At 44.2% G+C, this 23,426-nt stretch overlaps 1 protein-coding gene across 1 annotated transcript in view; it reads right to left on the bottom strand.

The window, feature by feature from the left end:
- Window positions 1-240: 240 nt before the first annotated feature.
- The window catches only part of LOC126187963 (cytotoxic granule associated RNA binding protein TIA1), a 1,542,843-nt gene continuing 1,519,657 nt past the window's right edge, over window positions 241-23,426 (bottom strand). Inside the window, exons 8-9 of the mRNA XM_049929345.1 lie at window positions 11,718-11,865; window positions 241-573 (exon numbers count right to left, since the gene is read on the bottom strand). Of these exons, the coding sequence (XP_049785302.1) occupies window positions 532-573; window positions 11,718-11,865 (190 nt within the window). The 3' untranslated portion in view covers window positions 241-531. The remainder of the gene's footprint in view (window positions 574-11,717; window positions 11,866-23,426) is intronic.

Here is a 23,426-nt window from a genome sequence, read left to right as displayed (position 1 = left end):
CACAAGTCAGGTTCATTTTCCCTAAATTATATCTATGTAGTATTCTCAAGTATGACAGACTCCATTTTCACTCAGTATTTATGTTCGTGTTTGAAAATTTTTTCTCATGTGTCGAAACACAACCTACATTCAGCATTATGAGACTGATTCAGGCAATCTTCTGATTTATAACTTTTGTCAAGTTTTGCCCCAACACCTCATAAGCTCCTATATATATATATAATTTAAAAAAAAAAGATCTGCACAGTTCTTTTTTCTACGAATGTGTATTCTTGTTACTTTTATTTCTAAGTGTTTTTGTTGTAATAGTAGTTGTTGATTTTTTTTTTGTTGTTGTTTGAGAACAGAACAGAAATTGAAGTGAAGAATTAGCATGCAAGAGTTTTGGCTGTTTGCAGGGGTCGGGCAGAGCGGCGAGGGCGTGCGCTCGAGCCCAGCGGGTCATCGTCACCACCGTCACCACCACCACCACCAACACCACGACCACTCTCTCTACTCACACTCGTCGCTCGCGGCCTGGCCGTCTTACCATCAGACCAGGAGACTGGGAGCTAGCCAATCGTCGTCTGCCAACTGCGGAAGCCGCGCGCCGGCCAAAACAAACATCACATCTTGAGCTACCAGGGAAGAAGTTTGAGCGCGCGAGGCGACAGTTCAGCAGACACACCAGGGCGCGGGATTGGACAGGGGGAGGTCTCGGCGGCGGGCACAGTTCGCGAATATAAATGCTCCCGTCCGCCGCAAGTCGTCTTCCGTGCGCTACAAGCGAAGCTATGAGATTTCTGACGCGAGAGCTTAACGCGCGCAAGTTTAGAAGCGCGATTTGCGACGTGCAATTTCGGACGCGCCTCCGGAATTGCGGATTCGCTGCGGAAGATCTGGAGCAGGTTTCTTCGCGAACTGTGCCTGCTGCCATGCTCGTGACTTGTCGCACGTCACCGCAAAATCAAAATAAAGTGGAAGGGGGAGTGAAAGAAAATAAACAATGAAACTAAAGTGAGAAAAACAAACATATTGTAATGTGTTTCTTCCCCTCTCTTAGGCATATTTGAAAGATGACGACGATCCGCGTAAACAGAACTACAGGGAACCATGATGAAGCTACGAAGATTTGACAGTCGTTCGTTCCAAGTGCGGTTACTCTTTTGCAGCTGCCATGAAAGATGTGCTTGCTAGTAGGAACAGATATGAAACCCGTGAAAGAATGCCTGGTTGCTGTACTACGAGAGAAAGAAATGTGGTGTCAAAAGAAGGCGTGTTGGGTGCTTCTACGTGGTTCATGGGTAGGTAAAGGTGCCGAGTAATTTCATGTGTATCTGATGACGGAAGAACAAAGGAAACAAATTAACAACGGCTCCTGTCTCCAGTATCATGCAAACGAGCCTCATGGAGAAAGTTCCTGTTTGTTGATATACATACCACACTTGAAGGCGAAAGAAATAAAATACAGCTGTCTACGAAACAAATTTCAGGACTTCAGCGTTAGCTTACTAATGCAATCAATTTCTTAGTTATGATTAAAATATTTTTCTTCTCTGAAGAAATGACGCATAGACAACGGTTTTGTGCCTTTTCTTGTAGGCAGAATCATATGCACATCCAGTGTGGAATGTACTTACACTGACTTATTTACAGAGTCATTCTCTTAATAACACTAAGTTAATAAAAATCTATGACCAAATGGATTGTACAAAATGTTAGAGTCTTCTAAGAAATCTATTGTTTCATTTGAATAAATATATAGTTTTAGTGAAGTGCCTGAATTTGGCGGCCATATTTGACTCTTTCTACAGTGATCGTTCAGAAAAAATGCTTAATAAAATATGTTTCAGAGAATGAACAATAACTGTGCTTTTTTCCCCTATATTTGACAGCTGAACTAGTGATATTGGTATTTACGTCGGAAGCTCGCTATTTATAACAGCAGTACGTTTCTCTACGGCAGTTTTTATTTCAGTTGACACATTATTTATATGAATGCTTACAAAGTTTGTATAAAAATAACCACGAAATCTACGTGCCCTTCGTTTGTCTGACATTCTGTATAAAATGCTTCGAAGTGGGATCGTGTAGATGTTCTGTCACTGCAGTTGTATGTGTTGTGAACCGAAAATGCAGGGGGAAATATTGGTTAAACATGTTTAGAAAGTTCGGCAGCGATCTCGTTTGAACATTCCACACAGTCTTTTGGATTGTAGTAAGGCAGCTTAGGGAACAACAAACGCTTTATTTTTTTTCCTATTCAGGTCTCCTAACGTCTGAAATTTGAGTGGATGAAACTAAAATAAGCGCAGTTATTGTTGGATTCACAGTTCGTAAGAGTATGCAACGATCGTTTCCGAGAACGAATCAAGTATGGCGGCGCTCTGAATGTTACGTCTGCGATGCTTCGATGGGAGGTACCCAGGTACCGCTTTTCGAAGCAATCACGACGCAACACAGGGTGTTTCAGCTTTAATTACAATGTTACAGTGCTCCTCGGAACAAACGTGAAACTTTTTCCTTTTCAATCTGTTGAGAAAAATGGATGGATTTTAGTGCAGCTGCGACAGAGTGGGCTTGAAGTAGTCGCTAGCCACCGTGCGGTTTTTTCATTTTTTTCTTTTATTTTTCTAGCTACTATTGACTTTCCGGTATTGAGACCATAATGCCTGACACAGGTGGGTGTACAGCTAGCCTTGGGCTTTCTACCATTACAGTTATATTTATTTATTTATTTATATAATATATATATAGAGGTTGCAGGCTGCAGCAGGCCTAGCGGAATGGCGGTGCAGGTGGTTCTGTAGTTACGTATATCTGTTACTCATGCAAGGTTGAGTTATCACTTGGTTTAACGAGCGTGGATTGGCTGCCGGGGCTGACCGCCCGGCTACTGTATCATATGCATATCACTGTGCCTGAAAGAAAGACACAAGAACCCTCTTTAGTGAGGCCAACTTTCCAATCTTCTGGATTGAGTCTACAGTTAAGAATTCTGCAATCAATCTATTTTTCACGGAATGTTCATGCTGTCTCAAATAACAAAGAGTCTAACTTGTTCTTCCGTTAAAAAAATGATTTTATGAACAAATTGTGGTAATTTAACACAATGAAGAAAATGAAGTGTGACTGGAAACAGTTATTACTCGAGTGATTTTCTTGTAATGTGCTTAATGAAAGTCTTTTATCTATATGACAGTGACGTTTTCAAATGACTCAAGAAAATGTTTTGAAAATGTCTCCAGATTCCTGTTCATCATAATATTACAATGTTTATGATCTTCTACAATTACGCAAGTCCCATGCGATTTTATAAACAGCATGCAAGATGTTAAGAAAGAGGTTTCCCAAAGAGGTACAAAACAAGTAAAAAAATAGCAAGGAGCAAAAGTAGGAGGCATGCATGTCAAACACACTCACACACCACATCATCCCAAAAATTATGTCAAAAATTATCAACAAGAGAGCAATGCAAGAGTCAGTTTCACAATGCACCATTTAGACAAGGCGGCACACGCTTAGTCACCGCCCAATAAATAGCTATTGCAAAACAGCAATACCTCCACAAATGAACTGAACAATGCATTTACGATGGCTTTATAAACAGACACATTACAGATATCGAAGTATTGTACAGCTAGAGCGATAAACTTTAATTTTGAGCAGTTACTACACATCTTAACAGAACACAAAAATCCTCTAAAAATGGTGAATGAGCTTTCTGATTCAGTGACATCATAGCTTAGTCTAAAACATTAGGCCATTAATTATTCTTGCATTTTGCCATTTATCTGGATTAACAGAATTTTTGATACCTTCTCTAATCTAAATGCTTTACGATAAAAGGGAAAATTTGCGTTATGAGATTACAAGAGGAAACTATAAGAATATATAATGAATTTATTAACTGCTTAGTATGGCTGGGTTCTTCCCATTAGAATACCATTCCTTTTTGTAACAAAATCCGTGTTTTTTCCTATATTTCTTCCTGGGACACAACGAAGCTTAAAACAGTTTCGGAATATTGATCACACATCTATTTACACTACCTGACAGAAAAGGTGAAACGCCCAGAAGACACGTCTGATCTCAATGTAAATTTGTACATACACATCGGCGAGTGTGTAAATGATTACAGAGTTGGATGTGAAGAGCGTCAGATGTTGACTGATCACCGTGAAGTGCACGCAATGAGGCAGACTCATACTGAAAAGTGCCTCAGTAAGGGTCGCCATTTGGCCGGCTGGTCAAATTGTGCCATATCCAGATTATTGGGGCATTCTGAGGTGACTGTATCTAGGTGTTGGACTGCATGACAAAGTGGGGGCAGCCATGCCTGTAGTCAATGTTCCGGTTGACCACAACCACAAGGGAAGATCGCGACTCCACATCCATCCGAGAACAAGTAATGGACTCGTTACTACATTCTGTGTCATCCCACACCATTGATCCGGGACTGGCAGCAGCCCGGCGAGGGAATTACCACGCTGCGCGTGCGCTGTCGTCAACACAACACTCAAACGGCTGCGTTTGGAGTGGGGTCGTAAAATGGGAAACATGGAATGCTGATGAATGGCGTCTTATTGTGATGAATCGCGGTTCGGCACTACTCATGGTACATTCGTCGGCAAGCATGGCGGAAACCTAGGGAGAGGTGACTTCTTCCACTGTTTTGGAGACGACAGCGGTGCTCGGCGTCAAGATGTGTGGATCCATCTGATATGATTCAGGTCACGGCTAATAGCGATGAAGGGAACTCTGACGGCACAACCTGTCACGCTATAGTATCATGATGCGATTTTTAGAAAGGATAAATCTCTTACACACATGGATCTTGTTTCCGGAATCTGTCTGCATACTTCTGTGCCCAGCAACATGTCCATATCTGCCCCAATGGAACATGTGTGGGAGCATATGGGACGTCAGCTCCCTAGCAGTTCCTGAATCCGGATTATGAAGGACCTGTCACAACAGTTGTGCGTCAGCTTGCCTAAGGAGTGGAATCAACGACTTTCTTACACTCTGTCCAACGCAATCAGTTCACGCATCCAGGACTCGCGGGGTAGCCGCGTGGTCCGAGGCGACTTGTCACGGTTCTTGCGGCTCCCTCCGTCGGAGGTTCGAATCTTCCCTCGGGCATGGGTGTGTGTGTTGTCCTTAGCGTAAGTTAGTTTAAGTTACATTAAGTAGTGTGTAAGTCTAGGGACCCATGACCTCAGCAGTTTGGTCCCACAGGAACTTACCACAAATTTCCAAATTTCACGCCCCAAGGCCACATCGGGTACAACGTCACACTCATAAGAGGGCTCATACCGCCTAGATCTTAGTAAATTTGACTCGATTTCGTAGTCACTGAAATAACATTGGATACCCTCTCAAACCTGTGAAGTTCCATTTCGTTTCCTGTTCCCCTTCTGGGTGCATCATCTTTTTTCTTTTTTGTCAGGCAGTGTAGTTATTTTCTCATTTATGAGTAAACAAATGAAAACATATAAATGTAAAAGTCTACTTTAGGCAAAATAGTCATTAAACAAAGCATGCATGTGTAACTAATAACAACAATGATGACAAAGTTTCACATTTCCTACTGTTGCGGACATTCTTATTGCAAGCACAAAAAATTTCTTCCGTGATTTCTAAGACATGCTTAGCTTTATAGAAAAAGTAACAAACATATACACCACTTATTTTGAAACGAAAAATTTGCTTAGGTTTTATAATATCTCTGGTGATTCCGCTACACTTCTATGTAATAAAGTGATAACGACTATGATATTAATAAAACAATAATCACTTGTCAAATACTGCTCTATTTGTCAACAGTGCATGTATGTTTCGGTTTCCCTGTTCGTAATAGAGGGCGCGACAGAGATGTCTGCTAAAGATTTTGTGATCTGGCCATGTGGCAATGTTTGGCGAGAGCAACATTGACATTGTCAGTATAATTCAAAAATGTACCATAGCTATTTTATAAATCTACTGAAAATTATATAGTGTAAGAGAGGTGACTTTTGAAGGTAACAATAGCAGTACGGTTTTTTTAATCATATTATGTTGTGCATCTGTTACTAGTAAAGTTGACGCTGTTGACACTACAAATTCTTTCAGGCTGGATTTAACAGACTTGCAGATTTTGCTAGTTAAGAGTCAAAGAGACTTACATACATGACAAAAGACAAAAGAATTACATTCATTTCCGTTGCATACTAATATAATGCAGGGAGATATACATTTATTATATCAGGAAGCTTCGTAATAGAATCCACTGCTTCCTTTCCTTCTATTTTGATGTCATCAAAGACTTCGAAAGTACGGCAGTGCCAAAAAGTTAAACATCTGATACATTGAAACATACTTAGAACGTACATCAGATTATTTTGAACCATATCTCCTTTTGCTGCTTCAGTTGCAGTGTTTTATGCTTCAGTTGCAGTGAAATGACAAGGTTTCTTCAGAAATGTTTCGTGTCACATTACTCTCAAAAGTGTGACTGTCTTGAAACCATCGTAAAACCTCTACGTTTTTAATGATACCCAATCAGCTGAAGAAGTCTTGACTAGCATCCCTAAGGGAATTTGTCGGGCGGACGTCCGTGCAAACTTTTTAATCGCCTCGGATGTATGTTTACATTTTAGGACGCTCCGGCTGCTGCAATGAAGCACCACTGCGTGCATACGCTCAACATACACTACGGAGAGATTGTATAACGTGCAAAAGCTGCAACATCTGGAAGTCTTTGGAGAAGTCGCGGTAAACAACCCAGTTGAGAGAAGGTCATTACGAAGCGCCTACCAAACTAATCTGACAACAGTAAGCAAATCTTTCTCAGGGTTTCCTCATGCTTAATGTGTGAAACAAACTGCTCATTCAGCAAGCTCTGAAATACCACGGACAAGTCAACAATATAATTATCGACGGCAACATTTCATTGGACTGTCCTCTATAGAGGCAGTAAATATATAAAAAAAGTACGGCGTTGTACGCCTTTTGATCTTAAGCGCTGCTTCGGCCATTATAAAAAATTAGGTTCGGATAGATGGGATGGTCTGACTTTGTATGGAAGGAATGTATATAGTGGGGCGGCAGTCACTGCAGGACGAAAATAAAGATAAGAAGGATGTTAGCAATTCAGAGTATTAGGAGGAAAATTTTGGTTCAATGGATTACACATTCGAAAGAAAGTTCAGCTGAGGTGTAAATGCTGTAAGACGTTTGAAAAAAACTGCAGAATTGAAGAGCTAATGTCGTTTGAGATGCAAAGCAGGAGATTACGCTCAAAAAGTGATATCAGGTATTTGAAGGCTGCGTGATTCGCGTAGGAAGTAACTCCGATGTAAGTTTTCCCAACCAACGGAAATACGCTTCCAGAGCTTATGTTTCTTTCGGGATTCTAGAATTTCTATTCCACTCTCTTTTTCGCTCCTACTCCGCAAGCAAGCGCGAGATTGTGTGTGTGTGTGTGTGTGTGTGTGTGTGTGTGTGTGTGTGTGTGCGTGCGTGCGTGCGTGCGTGCGTGTGTTAGCGCGTCTTTTCGCTTTCTTGTGGAAAACTAGCCCCCCTGAAAGGAAATATTTCTTTTAACCTCTGTGAGCGTTGGCGTCTTTGGCCGGGAGGCCCCTTGCAAGGCAATTTAACCTCTGTGAGTGCACAATACGTGACCATACTCTTTTAATGGAGGAGGACGTATTTCCAGCAACTGCTGTGTGTATAATGGTGATAGAGCTCAAACGCACACAGATTGAAACGGGTACAGTTGTTTTGTCGAGTGTGAGGGCGAATTAACAGGTCACTCTTCGCCTCATCAATTGCCGGATTCAGTGCGATCGAACCACCGAAATACAGTTGAAAACAAAATGAGTACCTTACACATGAAAATCAGAAACAGGAAAGTTTTCATTGAGAGGAATAATGTATCATCCAGTTAACCGAGCACCCTTCAGGATTTATATCCATCGTTTCCTAGGAAGACTCTGGATAATTAATTGGTGGCTCATACTACTTTATGAATCCCATATGAATTAAATGAATCCATGAAGAGAAACACTGCAGCTTCAGTGAAGTGCCCAGTCACTTTTTCATTCGTATCTTGAATTGTGTGCTTGTTAAAACCCATGCCACAACTCAACCTTAGACTGCTTCTGTATGTAGATTATTAGTGTAACTATAGAAACAGCCACCGACTTGGTGATGATTCTGCAACGGTTTTGGCAGTCATACCATTTTCAGATGGTCCTATACTCACAACGACTTAATTGTGGAACAGGTCTCCGAAAGATGGTCTTGGTTCAAACATCCCCCCCCCTCCCACCCTCCGAAAAATCACCCCCATCTTCTACATGTACCATGAATATGAGGAAGACTTCCCTTATCCGCCCACATACCGGGACTCGGACATTATTAGAGTACTGTTGGCCCAACATATCATATATGTTTGAAACGTTTCCGCTATAAGAAATAATATATTGTTCATAAGGCCACCATTCAGTGCTCATATGACTCGGATTACAGCGGCGTTCAGACAGTTTTCGATAAAAGAAGTGGCTTATACCATATCAACTGAAATACCGCGAGGCGAGGAGTTTCAGATGTATGTATGGCAACAAAAATTGAAGGAGGGGTGTCTGGAGTTAAAGCCCCATCGTTGATGAGGTCATTAAGGGAAAATTTCGGAAGGGAGTCTGCAGTGTGCTTTTTAAGGGAACCACCCCATTACTCTCTTTAAGCACTTTAGGAAAACTACGGACATTAATCCAGATACTGGTGGACGATCAGGGATTTGAAACCCACTTTTCTTGATTGTGCGTCCAGACTTTTAACCACGCGCCACCTGAGTTGGAGTTATACACTATGTCACCAAAAATATCTGGACATTACTACGTAATGTGGAATTGGTCACAGTATGGTGATGATGATGATAATATTTGGTTTGTGGGGAGCTCAACTGCGTGGTAATCAGCGCCCACATGAATTCCAAATCTCGTTACTGTCCAGTCTCGCCACTTTGCCGAATGATGATGACAACACGAATACACAATCTCCGGGCAGAGAAAATGCCCGACCCAGGCAGGAATCGAACCCATTACACCGTAATCCCGAGGCAGCAATCTGACACTTCATGTTCAGCAGCTCAGCGTTATTTACGTGTTTCGAAGAAACTCATCTGCATAGTATTAAAGAAAGTAAGGGGCTTCATACACACCGTATGGCGTTATGCAGTTTACAATTTGTTATTTGTACACGACGCCATACCGTCTGTACGGATCCCCTTCTTTTGATATTCTGAGGATGAGTTTACTCGAAACGCGTGAATAACGTTGAATTGCCGAACATCAAGTGACAGTTTTTTTTTTCTCCAGCGACCAGTTATCAGTATATTAATAAAACAGAATGGGTAGCTAAGGAGACGTCAGTTACGTCAAAGGCCGGCCGGCGGTTCTAGTCGCCACAGTCTGGAACCGCGCGACCGCTACGGTCGCAGGTTCGAATCCTGCCTCGGGCATGGATGTGTGTGATGTACTTAGGTTAGTTAGGTTTAAGTAGTTCTAAGTTCTAGGGGACTGATGACCTCAGAAGTTAAGTCCCATGGTGCTCAGAGCCATTTGAGCCATTTGAGTTACGTCAAACGTCAGATACCCATTGGATGTCACTAGGGACATTTCATCTCATCTAAAGCTCCTCAAGCCCACTGTTGATGGTATGTCTGTACGGTGTAAAAGCGAAGAAACAACTACAGCTACACCAAGATCAAGATGGAGAGGGTCATAAGGCATTGATGAGGGTGGTTATAAAATATCGTATGAAATCAGCGGAAGGACTCAGTCGTGAGTTCCAAAGCGCTACAGTACGATGACTGTGCGTAGGGAGCTAAAATGATGGGATACAGTGGTTGAGCAGTTTCTCAGAAGTCACGTATTTATTTAGTCAGTGCTTAATGACATTTGAGGCCACACAAAGCGAGACACCACTGGACTGGAAACGAGTGATCTGAAGTGATGGATCACACTATAAACTGTGGCAATGCGACAGAAGAGTTTGGGTTTGTCCAATGCGTGGGGAACGTTACTAGCCATCATGTGGTTTACCGAGGAGTATGGGGCTTTTTTCCATGGTTTCCATGGTTGGGATTATGAAAATGCTTAATGCAGAAGGATATGGACACATTTTACAGTATTGTTTAGTGCTTACAGTAGAGGAAGTGTTACGATAGTATGATTGTCCCAGTATGAAAACGCACATCGTCGTAAGGTAGCATCTGTGAGACAATGGTCTGTAGACCGTAATATTCCTGAGCTGGAGTGGCCTGCCCAGAGTCTCAGTGTGAACCTAATGGAATATCTTTGGTACGTCCATCTCCACAGTTGAGCGATCAGTGCAGCAGAATGCGATGGGGGACTGCCAGCTGGGTTGGCGATTTTCTCCACCTGGGGACTGGCTGTGTGTTGTCTCCATCATCATCATCATCATCATCAGGGACATTTCATCTCATCTAAAGTTCCTCAAGCCCACTGTTGATGATACGTCTGTACGGTGTAAAAGCGAAGAAACAACTACAGCTACACCAAGATCAAGATGGAGAGGGTCATAAGGCATTGATGAGGGTGGTTATAAAATATCGTATGAAATCAGCGGAAGGACTCAGTCGTGAGTTCCAAAGCGTTACAGTACGATGACTGTGTGTAGGGAGCTAAAAAGAAGGGATACAGTGGCTGAGCAGTTTCTCAGAGGCCACGCATTTCTCTAGTCAGTTCTTTGTGACGTCTGAGGTCATACAAAGAGGGACACCACTGGATTGGAAACGAGTGATCTGAAGTGATGGATCACACTATAAACTGCGGCAATGCGATAGAAGATTTTGGATTTGGCCAATGCCTGGGGAACGTTACTAGCCATCATGTGGTGTACCGAGGAGTATGGGGCTTTTTTCCATGGTTTCCATGGTTGGGATTATGAAAATGCTTAATGCAGAAGGATATGGACACATTTTACAGTATTGTCTAGTGCTTACGGTAGAGGAAGTGTTACGATAGTATGATTGTCCCAGTATGAGGACGCACATTATCGTAAGGCAGCATCTGTGAGACAATGGTTTGTAGACCATAATATTCCTGAACTAGAGCGGCCTGCCCAGAGTCTCAGTGTGAACCAAGTGGAACATCTTTGGTACGTCCATCTCCATAGTTGAGCGATCAGTGCAACAGAATACGAGGGTTCGACTGCCAGCTGGGTTGGAGATTTTCTCCACCTGGGGACTGGCTGTGTGTTGTCTTATTCATCATTTCATTGTCATCGACAAGCAACACGCCGAAGTGGCCTCAACTAAAAAGACTTTCACAAGGCGACCGGTCTACCCCACGGCAGGCTCTAGCCACATGCACATTTCATTTCATCTTAGGGACAGGATAGGATGTAGACTTTGCTCGAGAGCCTAGCGTCCACCTTGATCACGTGCTCTGGGCCCTGCTCTTCAGGAAGAACTGGTAGGGTCCCAGCAAAGATCAAGTCTTCATAAAGGCGAAGGATGATCCGTGTCCACAAATAAATGTCCAGATACTTTTGATCAGGTGCCATGTATGTCAGACCACTGGAGAAAGGACCATGTTCGTCCCTGCAGGTGCTTCCGCGGTGTCGTATAGGGAGTCGGGTGGGGGGAGGAGTGGGGAAGCCGTCGCGAACGCTGAAGGGCCGGGTGGCGGCAGGCAGCCGGGGTCATGCAGGCGGGCTGGGCCTGGTCGTACCTGGAACTGCTGCATGGGGTAGGCCATCATGCCGGCCGGCTGCTGCATGGCCGCGCCCTGAGCCGCCGCCGCCATCTGCTGCGCCGCCGCCGGGATCTGCGGCTGGCCCGGCATGCCCTGCCAGGCGGCAGGCAGCTGCATGCCCATCCTGCAACACGCACCACACTGCTCGAACACTCTGCTCTCCGCTGGCCGATGCACGTCCACCGTCAGGGTGGTACCCGCGTCCAGAGCACAACTGTAGGCACCTACTGGCCGAGTCCGGAGTCTGGCACAACGGCAGACTCCTTGCAACCAATTCTGAACCTGCTGGCTGGGGAAGGCGCCGTGGAATGCACAGATACACTACTGGCCATTAAAAGAGCTACACCAAGAAGAAATGCAGATTCATTGGACAAATATATTATACTAGAAATGACATGTGATTACGTTTTCACGCAATTTGGGTGCTTAGATCCTGAGAAATCAGTACCCAGAACAACCACCTCTGGCAGTAATAACGGCCTTGATACACCTGGGCATTGAGTCAAACAGAGCTTGGATGGCGTGTACAGGTACAGCTGCCCATGCAGCTTCAACACTATACCACAGTTCATCAAGAGTAGTGACTGGCGTATTGTGACGAGCCAGTTGCTCGGCCACCATTGACCAGACGTTTTCAATTGGTGAGAGATCTGGAGAATGTGCTGGCCAGGGCAGCAGTCGAACATTTTCAGTATCCAGAAAGGCCTGTACAGGACCTGTAACATGCCGTCGTGCATTATCCTGCTGAAATGTAGGGTTTCACAGGGATCGAATGGAGGGTAGAGTCGCGGGTCGTAACACAACTGAAATGTAACGTCCACTGTTCAAAGTGTCATCAACGCAAACAAGAGGTGACCGAGATGTGTAACCAATGGCACCCCATACCATCACGCCGGGTGATACGCCAGTATGGCGATGACGAATACACGCTTCCAATGTGCGTTCATCGCGATGTCGCCAAACATGGATGCTACCATCATGATGCTGTAAACAGAAACTGCATTCATCCAAAAAAATGACGTTTTGCCATTCGTGCACCAGGTTCGTCGTTGAGTACACCATCGCAGGCGCTTCTGTCTGTGATGCAGCGTCAAGGGTAACCGGAGCCATGGTCTCCGAGCTGATAGTCCATGCTGCTGGAAGCGTCGTCGAACTGTTCGTGCAGATGTTTGTTGTCTTGTAAACGTCCCCATCTGTTGACTCAGGGATCGAGACGTGGCTGCACGATCTGTTACAACCATGCGGATAAGATGCCTGTCATCTCGACTGCTAGTGATGCGAGGCCATTGGGAGCCAGCACGGCGTTCCGTATTACCCTCCTGAGCCCACCGATTCCATATTCTGCTAACAGTCATTGGATCCTGACCAACGCGAGCAGCAATGTCGCGATACGATAAACGGCAATCGCGATAGGCTACAATCCGACCTTTACCAAAATCGGAAACGTGATGGTACGTACGCATTTCTCCTCCTTACACGAGGCATCACAACAACGTTTCACCAGGCAACGCCGGTCAACTGCTGTTTGTGTATGAGAAATCGGTTGGAAACTTTCCTCATGTCAGCTCGTTGTAGGTGTCGGCACCGGCGCCAACCTTGTGTGAATGCTCTGAAAAGCTAATCATTTGCATATCACAGCATCTTCTTCCTGTCGGTTAAATTTCGCGTCTGTAGCACATCATCTTCGTGGTGTACCAATTTTAATGGCCAGTAGTGTATAAATGGTTTTTTGAAAAATGTGTAAAAATCTGCCAGCCAGTTGCATAGATTTTCTGTATACCTTGACCAGGTTTCGTCACCTCTAAGGCTGACTTCATCAGAAGGTAAGGTAATTATCTAAAATGAGTATTTTTTTGCTTTATTGAATTTTGATTCCTCCCGAAGGTGGCGGGCTGGCAGCAGCTTAGTATGCCGCTCTTCATCCTGCAGACTTTGTTTTAAAAAGGTGAAGATAATATACACTCCTGGAAATTGAAATAAGAACACCGTGAATTCATTGTCCCAGGAAGGGGAAACTTTATTGACACATTCCTGGGGTCAGATACATCACATGATCACACTGACAGAACCACAGGCACATAGACACAGGCAACAGAGCATGCACAATGTCGGCACTAGTACAGTGTATATCCACCTTTCGCAGCAATGCAGGCTGCTATTCTCCCATGGAGACGATCGTAGAGATGCTGGATGTAGTCCTGTGGAACGGCTTGCCATGCCATTTCCACCTGGCGCCTCAGTTGGACCAGCGTTCGTGCTGGACGTGCAGACCGCGTGAGACGACGCTTTATCCAGTCCCAAACATGCTCAATGGGGGACAGATCCGGAGATCTTGCTGGCCAGGGTAGTTGACTTACACCTTCTAGAGCACGTTGGGTGGCACGGGATACATGCGGACGTGCATTGTCCTGTTGGAGCAGCAAGTCCCCTTGCCGGTCTAGGAATGGTAGAACGATGGGTTCGATGACGGTTTGGATGTACCGTGCACTATTCAGTGTCCCCTCGACGATCACCAGTGGTGTACGGCCAGTGTAGGAGATCGCTCCCCACACCATAATGCCGGGTGTTGGCCCTGTGTGCCTCGGTCGTATGCAGTCCTGATTGTGGCGCTCGCCTGCACGGCGCCAAACACGCATACGACCATCATTGGCACCAAGGCAGAAGCGACTCTCATCGCTGAAGACGACACGTCTCCATTCGTCCCTCCATTCACGCCTGTCGCGACACCACTGGAGGCGGGCTGCACGATGTTGGGGCGTGAGCGGAAGACGGCCTAACGGTGTGCGGGACCGTAGCCCAGCTTCATGGAGACGGTTGCGAATGGTCCTCGCCGATACCCCAGGAGCAACAGTGTCCCTAATTTGCTGGGAAGTGGCGGTGCGATCCCCTACGGCACTGCGTAGGATCCTACGGTCTTGGCGTGCATCCGTGCGTCGCTGCGGTCCGGTCCCAGGTCGACGGGCACGTGCACCTTCCGCCGACCACTGGCGACAACATCGATGTACTGTGGAGACTTCACGCCCCACGTGTTGAGCAATTCGGCGGTACGTCCACCCGGCCTCCCGCATGCCCACTATACGCCCTCGCTCAAAGTCCGTCAACTGCACATACGGTTCACGTCCACGCTGTCGCGGCATGCTACCAGTGTTAAAGACTGCGATGGAGCTCAGTATGCCACGGCAAACTGGCTGACACTGACGGCGGCGGTGCACAAATGCTGCGCAGCTATCGCCATTCGACGGCCAACACCGCGGTTCCTGGTGTGTCCGCTGTGCCGTGCGTGTGATCATTGCTTGTACAGCCCTCTCGCAGTGTCCGGAGCAAGTATGGTGGGTCTGACACACCGGTGTCAATGTGTTCTTTTTTCCATTTCCAGGAGTGTATAATAAAAACAGGCGATAAAATCGGAGACTTAAACGGTAACATTGCGAAAAAACCGTGGAACTTAAAAAAATAGAACAATTGGATGATGAGGCTAATAAAATACATACGAAACAGACAGGTAAAATATTAGACAGACAATTAAAAAACACGGCGACATTCTGGTTTCTGTTCGCAAAAGACATAAAATTCACACCCAGCGACAGCACGGTTTCTGTTCACAACACTTGGAAAGACGAAACAACACTGAAAATTCCCTGGAACACTGCACTAAAAGATTGGCAAATATGACATACCACAGCCGAGAGCAGATGCTGAGAAACCTGGACAGATGATGGGAAAATAAAAAAAAGGGGGGAAGGGGAGGAAAAGCGAAGGGGGAGAGGGAGGAAAGGAGCCAATGGAGGATGAGAACCCGTAAGGGGGTGGGGGGGGGGGGTGATGGGCAGATGCGACGGAGTGGGGAAGGCAGAGGAGGGGAATACAAAAGGACTGGGGGGAAGGGAGGTAGGGAGAGGTTAGGAAGGGAGAAAACATAGGATGGAAGGGGGGAAAGAGGGAGCCCAGGGAAAGGACGGAGGAAAGGAGGGGGCGGGGTGAGGATCAGAGTTGATAGGAGGGATAAATGGAGGGAGAGAGGGCATCATGAGTGAGTTTTTTTTTCCTTTCTTGAGTTTCGATTCCCCCTAAAGGGTGTGGGCTGGCAGCAGCTTATTACGCCGCTCTTCAGCCTACAGAATTTGGTTTAAAAAGATGAAGAAAAAATAATAACAGTTGGCGATAAAACCGGTGACTTAAAGGTAAAATGGCAGAATATTCTGGAGCTTAAAACATAAAACACAGCATTGATGATGCTAATAAAATACACAGGAAGCAGAAAAATATTAGACAGACAATCATGAGTGTGTCAGATTAAATATCTTATCTAATAATAGTTTACATTAATGTAAACGAGTGTAAAACAAATAGTACTTACACGAATAACATATCGTCAAAGATGTACAGTGATTTAAGAGCTGAGTTGCTCAAGTCATACATTAAAATATAAGACATAATGTTCTTCAAAAAGTCAAACATTAAAACATAAGTAACACCGGTGTGGTGTGAGGAGACTGACTGTGTGGCAACTAGTCACGCTGCCAAGTAAATGTAATGTAGGGCGCGCCACAAGCGGGCCACGAGTAACGTGAGCAAAACAATTTTGTATATTACACATTTTCTGAAGTAAATCATACGTATAGTCAATATAGTTTTTAACGAAAACTAATTTTACAAATTATTGAGTAACATTTATAAATGACCTTCAAACGGGATAAAGTAGTACTAAGTTCGCTACGTTTTACGTAGCACAGATAGAACCGGAGTTAAACACGACTGGAATTACATACGTAATGATGAACATCAGTTCATTATATGACACAACATTTGAAAAGAAATCTTGCATAACTAGGACTCAGGGGTCATCTGGTGTGTTAGATATGAGCGTGAGGCGAAAACCTGGATTATAAGTATCATAAAACTGAGAGCACTGGTTTAAAACCATTAAAGAAATTTCTATTTTTCAACTGCACTTGTTCATTCAACATGTCATCTTTACTTGGTGTGTGCCTGAAAATTTCAAATTCTTCCAAAACATCAAGTTTTCTCCCTTTCTTTTCTCTATGCAGAACTATCACTTCGTTTAATTCTTTGGGGTTATGCCCTGTTATGAAAATATGTTCTGCAAATGTTGAATTGTGCACAATAGTGTCTTTTTTGCCTAAAACATGTTCTTTGAATCTTAGGTTGAAAGCTCTGCCTGTCTGCCCAATATGCTGGACATGTATTACAGGAAATTTTACATACCCCTGAGCCACGTAAATATAAATATAAATGTGAGATACGTTTGAAAAGTCCTGCGAATGAGAAAAATTTGGATTTAGTAGGAACCAGGAAAGAGTCACCTCACTTTCGGCTTACCATTACGGTCTGTGGATGGATTTTCCTAGCTTAAGCATCTTTTGTTTCTGATAGCTTTGCGAGGCCCACAGGCACCACTGAAATTTTACCATGGGTGTGGGTGAGACTCTAAAATTGCCATTTTTTATTTAATTCATTGATACTACACTACTGGCCATTAAAACTGCTACACCACAAAGATGACGTGCTACAGACGCGAAATTTAACCGACAGGAAGAAGATGCTGTGATATGCAAATGATTAGCTTTTCAGAGCATTCACACAAGGTTGGCGCCGGTGGCGACACTTACAACGTGCTGACATGAGTAAAATTTCCAACCGATTTCTCATACACAAATAGGAGTTGACCGGCGTTGCCAGGTGAAACGTTGTTGTGATGCCTCGTGTAAGGAGGAGAAATGCGTACCATCACGTTACCGCTTTGATAATGGTCGGATTGTAGCCTATCGCGATTGCGGTTTATCGTATCGCGACATTCCTGCTCGCGTTGGTCGAGATCCAATGAATGTTAGCAGAATATGGAATCTGTGGGTTCAGGAGGGTAAATGCTGGATCCAAACGGCCTCGTATCACTAGCAGTCGAGATGACAGGCATCTTATCCGCATGGCTGTAACGGATCGTGCAACCACGTATCGATCCCTGAGTCAACAGATGGGGACGTTCGCAAGACAACAAACAGTTCGACGACGTTTGCAGCAGCATGGACTATCAGATCGGAGACCATGGCTCCAGTTACCCTTGACGCTGCATCACAGACAGGATCGCCTGCGATGATGTACTCCACGACGAACCTGGGTGCACGAATGGCAAAACGTCATTTTTTCGGATGAATCCAGGTTCTGTTTACAGCATCATGATGGTCACATCCGTGTTTGACGACATCGCGGTGAACGCACATTGGAAGCGTGTATTCGTCATCGTCATACTGGCGTATCACCCGGCGTGATGGTATGGGGTGCCTTTGGCTACACGTCTCGGTCACCTCTTGTTCGCATTGGCGCCACTTTGAGCAGTGGACGTTACATTTCAGATGTGTTACGATCCGTGGCTCTACCCTTGATTTGATCCCTTCGAAACCCTACATTTCAGCAGGATAATGTACGACCGCAGGTTGCAGGTCCTGTACGGGCCTTTCTGGATACAGAAAATGTTCGACTGCTGCCCTGGCCAGCACATTCTCCAGATCTTTCTGGTCAATGGTGGCCGAGCAACTGGCTCGTCACAATACGCTAGTCCCTGCTCTTGATGAACGGTAGTATCGTGTGAAGCTGCACGTACACGCCATCCAAGCTCTGTTTGACTCCATGCCCAGGCGCATCAAGGCCGTTATTACGGCCAGAGGTGGTTGTTCTGGGTGCTGATTTCTCAGGATCTATGCACCCAAATTGCGTGAAAATGTAATCACATGTTAGTTCTAGTATAATATATTTGTCCAATGAATACTCGTTTACCGTCTGCATTTCTTCTTGGTGTAGCAATTTTAATGGCCAGTAGTGTATTTTTCCATCAACTGTAGTAAATAAACCCTAAGAAAAAAAAGAAGCACTGCAAAGAAATTATCCAAATGGAACAGAAATCGGTAGATATGACGTAAATCTACAGACAAACAAATGATTACAATGTCAGAAAAATTGGATGATTATTCAAGAGAAAGAGTTTCACAAATTGAGCAAGCCAATAACGTGTTGGTCCACGTCTGGCTATTATGCAAGCAGTTATTCAGCTTGGCATTGATTTATAGAGTCGCTGGATGTCCTCCTGAGAGGCTTCATGCCAAATACCGTCCAACTGGTGCATTACACGTCAAAATCCCAACCTGGTTGGAGGGTCCCGCTCACAGTACTCCAGACGATCTCAATTCAGGAGAGATTCGGTGACCTTGCTGGCCGAAGTTATCCTTGGCAAACACGTAGACAAGCAGCGGAAACTATCGCCCTGTGCGGACAGACATTATCTTGCTGAAATTTAGGTGCAGGATGGCTCGCCACGTAGAGCAACAAAACAGGGCGTCGAATATCGCCTACGTATTGTTGTGCTCTAAGGGTGCCGCACATGACAGCCAAAAGGGTCCTGCTACAAAAAGAAATGGCACCCCTTTTCGTCACTACATCTGCATTTGTACTCCGCAAGCCACCCAACGGTGTGTGGCAGAGGGCACTTTACGTGCCACTGTCATTACCTCCCTTTCCTGTTCCAGTCGGGTATGGTTCGCGGGAAGAACGACTGCCGGAAAGCCTCCGTGCGCCCTCGAATCTCTCTGATTATAATTCGTGATCTCCTCGGGAGATATAAGTAGCGGGAAGCAATATATTCGATACCTCATCCAGAAACTCACCCTCTCGAAACCTGGACAGCAAGCTACACCGCGATGCAGAGCGCCTCTCTTGCAGAGTCTGCTACTTGAGTTTGCTAGACATCTCCGTAACGCTATCACGCTTACCAAATAAGCCTGTGACGAAAAGCGCCGCTCTTCTTTGGATCTTCTCTATCTCCTCCGTCAACCCGACCTGGTCGTCAGGCCGTATGGAGGGCAACATTCGGATTAGTGTCCCACCAACACCTGGGGCGCCTCCAGACATGGCTTTGTTGATCGTTGGGGCTCATTTGGACGCAGGAAGCATCACTGAAGACAATTCTACTCCAGTCAGTGATATTCCAAGGTGAAGACAGAACTGGACAGAATTTCACATGATACGCCTCAGCAAGATATCAAACAACTCTATCAATCGATGCCAAGCCGAATAACTGCTTGCGCAAGGCCCGACGCATTATTGACTTGCTCAGTTTCTGAAGCTCTTTCCCTTGAATGAATCACTCAATTCTTCTGAAATTTTAATCATTTGCTTGTACATGTACCGGTTCCAGTCCAATTCAGATAATTCCTTCGAGGAGTGGCGATTTTTTTGTGTATTAGAGTGTATTTCAGAATAAAATTCAGTCATCACTTGCACAGATATTTGTGTTTCGCTTTACCGGTTGAAAGACGTGCACTTCATTTACCATTCAGTGCTCGTATTTCATATTTCTAATCCAAGCATTCTGGTATTCGGTAAAATAATAATTCAGGCAATATTAATAATTTCTATGGGTTGACTGATTTATTTGACGATTTTTACAGCTTGTCTCTCACTGATCTGTGAGAGGAGCTTGGCACTAGAAGTTTCCTTTATTTAAGGGCGAGGATAGCAGTCTTCCTAGCAACCATGATGGCTTCCCGTTTCCCATCCCTTTTCCGGTCGCGAGGGTAGCACGTGGTGTCGTTTGAACATCCAGTTGCGGCCAAAGTTTCTTCTGTTCTCAGTTCCCCAACCTGCCTAACCAACCTTGTAACTGCTATTTATGCTCGATTTTAACGTCGCGAGGTCGCCTCCCTGTGAAATTCCGGTCCTCTGATTGGCCAGTTCAAGTGCGCGCCCATTATTCGCCGGTAGGCGCCAACCGCCTTCCGCGGGTGGATGGTGGACAAAGGGGTAGTAGTTCAGTTCTAGTGTGACCGTGCCGGAGACCGGAGGTGCCGCTTCCAGGAGATGAAGTTCGGTAAGCATGAGCGCCGACGTGCACTGTAGATTCGCGCCCAGCGGCCCAGAGGGAACCTTATGGGTCATTGTGAATAGTTTCGCGTCTTGCGGGTTTTATTCCTTTAGTACGGGAGGCTACCTAGCGATTCACGCACAGTAGCATCTTTCTTAGTTTTTGGCTGATTTATGGTGGTGGTCGTTGCATGCCTGCAACCCCTTCCTTTACTAAATGGGACCCCATTTGATAATACGGCGATCGTTACTAACAATTCCTTTTCTCCTGCTATCGTGGCTTGTTATGAACGTACGCTGGGGCAGGCTGCTGAACTCGAATCTTTCTTCCCCCATCCCCATTTGGTTGTATTATTGTTCTCAACTGTTTAATAAATGAGTCGGTGAATCTTACATGCTCCCTTTCATTACGTAAAATCACCCCTAGTGTCACAGAATAATGGTAAACTATAACGGTTGCTATAAGGTCGTGCAGGTCTCGCGCCACTAACGATAGTATAAAGGTACAATATCGCGCGCCTGGCACGACCATTGCACGCATGGCACCGATAACACTAATAATAATTTTCAACTATTCCCTACTGATACTCTGGGAAGTGTTCACGGCTCAGTGTGAGTACATGAGCACCAAATTCACTTGATGTGGTGGAAGTAGTGCCCTCTGTTTTACCTTGGTGGTTTAGCAAAATATCAAAAGTCGCAGCCCCTACAGCAAGGAATAGTAATCTGAAAATAACGAGCCACCGCTTTTACGGTTTCAACAAACCAACTTCTCATCTTCAGAAGCCTACATAATTAGGGTTATTATAAATCAGTAGACCTTGGTAGTACATTTACGTGAACTATAAGAAGCGTATTACAGAAACTTACTTAGTATTGAATTACTTTTGAATGCGTTACGAGAACAGCAGTGATCAATGTCTTGTAAATAATTACTATTAAAAACAGTCTTGATCACGATTTATTTAACAAGGTGACCGGTTTCGACCACTACTGTGGTCATCTTCAGACCATTGAGTAGGAACCTCTTTCTGTTGGAGAATCACTCCAACAGAAAGAGGTTCCTAGTCAATGGTCTGAAGATGACCACAGTAGTGGTCGAAACCGGTCACCTTGTTAAATAAATCGTGATCAAGACTGTTTTTATAGTAATTATTTACTTAGTATTGGTTTAACAGATGTCAATATCTTCTTCACAGAAACATTATGCCATAACATTTACAAAACTGTACATAATCTACATGATTATTGTAAACACAGACTGGCAGAAATCATATATAAGTACATGTCAAGCAGTTGAGTCAGTAGCAAGGAATATATATATAAAAGCGTATATAACTACGGTACATAATAAGATATATATAATACATTTGTAAAAATATGGCACATAGTTATAATATTTAAAAAGAATGGTCTAATTTTCACATTTGATAAGAGATGCTATGCAGTCAGAATAGTGTCTATTTTGCAAGGCAAGCTAATCATTCAAGAAATCCGTTGAATGTAAGTATGAATGTTTATTTATTTCAAATTCTTGTAATAGATTCATTTGTAACCCTTGTCAACCGTATACAAGGTTTCCATCTTTAGCAAGGATGGAGTAGGAAGTGTGTGTTTTTCGATTTTGAGTTGTTCTGCAGAGATTGATTTATACGATTTCTAAGTGTCTTTATTGAACAAGTGCTCACGAAAGCGGGTCTTAAACGTCCTCCCTCTTTCTCATATGCTGGGTGGGTCAGGATGAAAGATATATATGCTTTGAGGAATGATATTGTTGGTGATTCTGAACAGAAACCACACCCCTATTTTTGCGAATGAGATGTGCAACTTCTCTGGCCTGCCAGGGGGTCATTGGCGGTGAAGGCGATTTAAGCGGCTCAGCCTTTTTCCAAAAGGTGGTCTGGGGCTGTAGGCAGTACGACCAGTTTTCCTCGTGCTTGCTGGCTGGTCACAACACCGCAAGACCGTTCGGGCGGTGACTACGTGTGAGGCTGGATGTTGGCCTTGCATCCACGTTTTTATCGATATTCAAGCTGCGCTAGGTTATCTGGAATTGTTTCTCAGAAAGGAAGGCTGCCTGGCCTTATCGATGTTGGTCTGCGTCTGTTACTAATGTGGAATCAGTAACACCGAGAAAAACTGCATGGAGAGCAATTTGTGAACTTTACACTCCCTGTGTTGTCGAAGGTGGTTGGTGAGGCTGGTTTATAATGATATGTCATGCCAGACACATACAGACGCTGTCACCGGAATAATACCTGTGGGCGACCGAGCTTGTATACCGAGTTGATAAGTTTACAAATGAAGAAACTTGTAACCGGACTTCCTCGTCTAGCAATACTTTTCCTCGACAGTAGTTGTCGATACCAGTATTATTTTTCTTATTTTGTACTGGTTAATATTATCTCAGTTGCTTTTCTGAAAACTTTCATATAATTTTATACACAGTATGCTATATTTCAAGCTAAAATTTATGAAAAGAAATTACTTTATAAAATATTTTAATTTCGATTCTATAATCGATAAGCACTAGTTCTGAATGTACAGTTAAAATTATTTTTTTAGAAACATTTGAAATCACGAATTATTTGCACACTTAAAATTTCTATAATTAATTACGCAATCATATAGTGTTTACTATGTTTCTGGATTCATCTGTGAAATAATAATCAAAATTAATAATGTAACGAAAACTAATAGGAATTCATTTGTTAAGAGAAACTGTAAACCCTTTGGAATATTGTGTTTTCCGCAGATTGAGAGAGTCGTAAGCTTGACTCGGATGTGATCGGACGTATTTTTGTGCGGACAATG

Source organism: Schistocerca cancellata, chromosome 5, assembly GCF_023864275.1.
Source record: "Schistocerca cancellata isolate TAMUIC-IGC-003103 chromosome 5, iqSchCanc2.1, whole genome shotgun sequence".
NCBI classification, from domain to species: domain Eukaryota; kingdom Metazoa; phylum Arthropoda; class Insecta; order Orthoptera; family Acrididae; genus Schistocerca; species Schistocerca cancellata.
The sequence above is the reverse complement of the archived record's forward strand: the minus strand, read 5'-3'. Positions and strand labels throughout refer to the sequence as shown.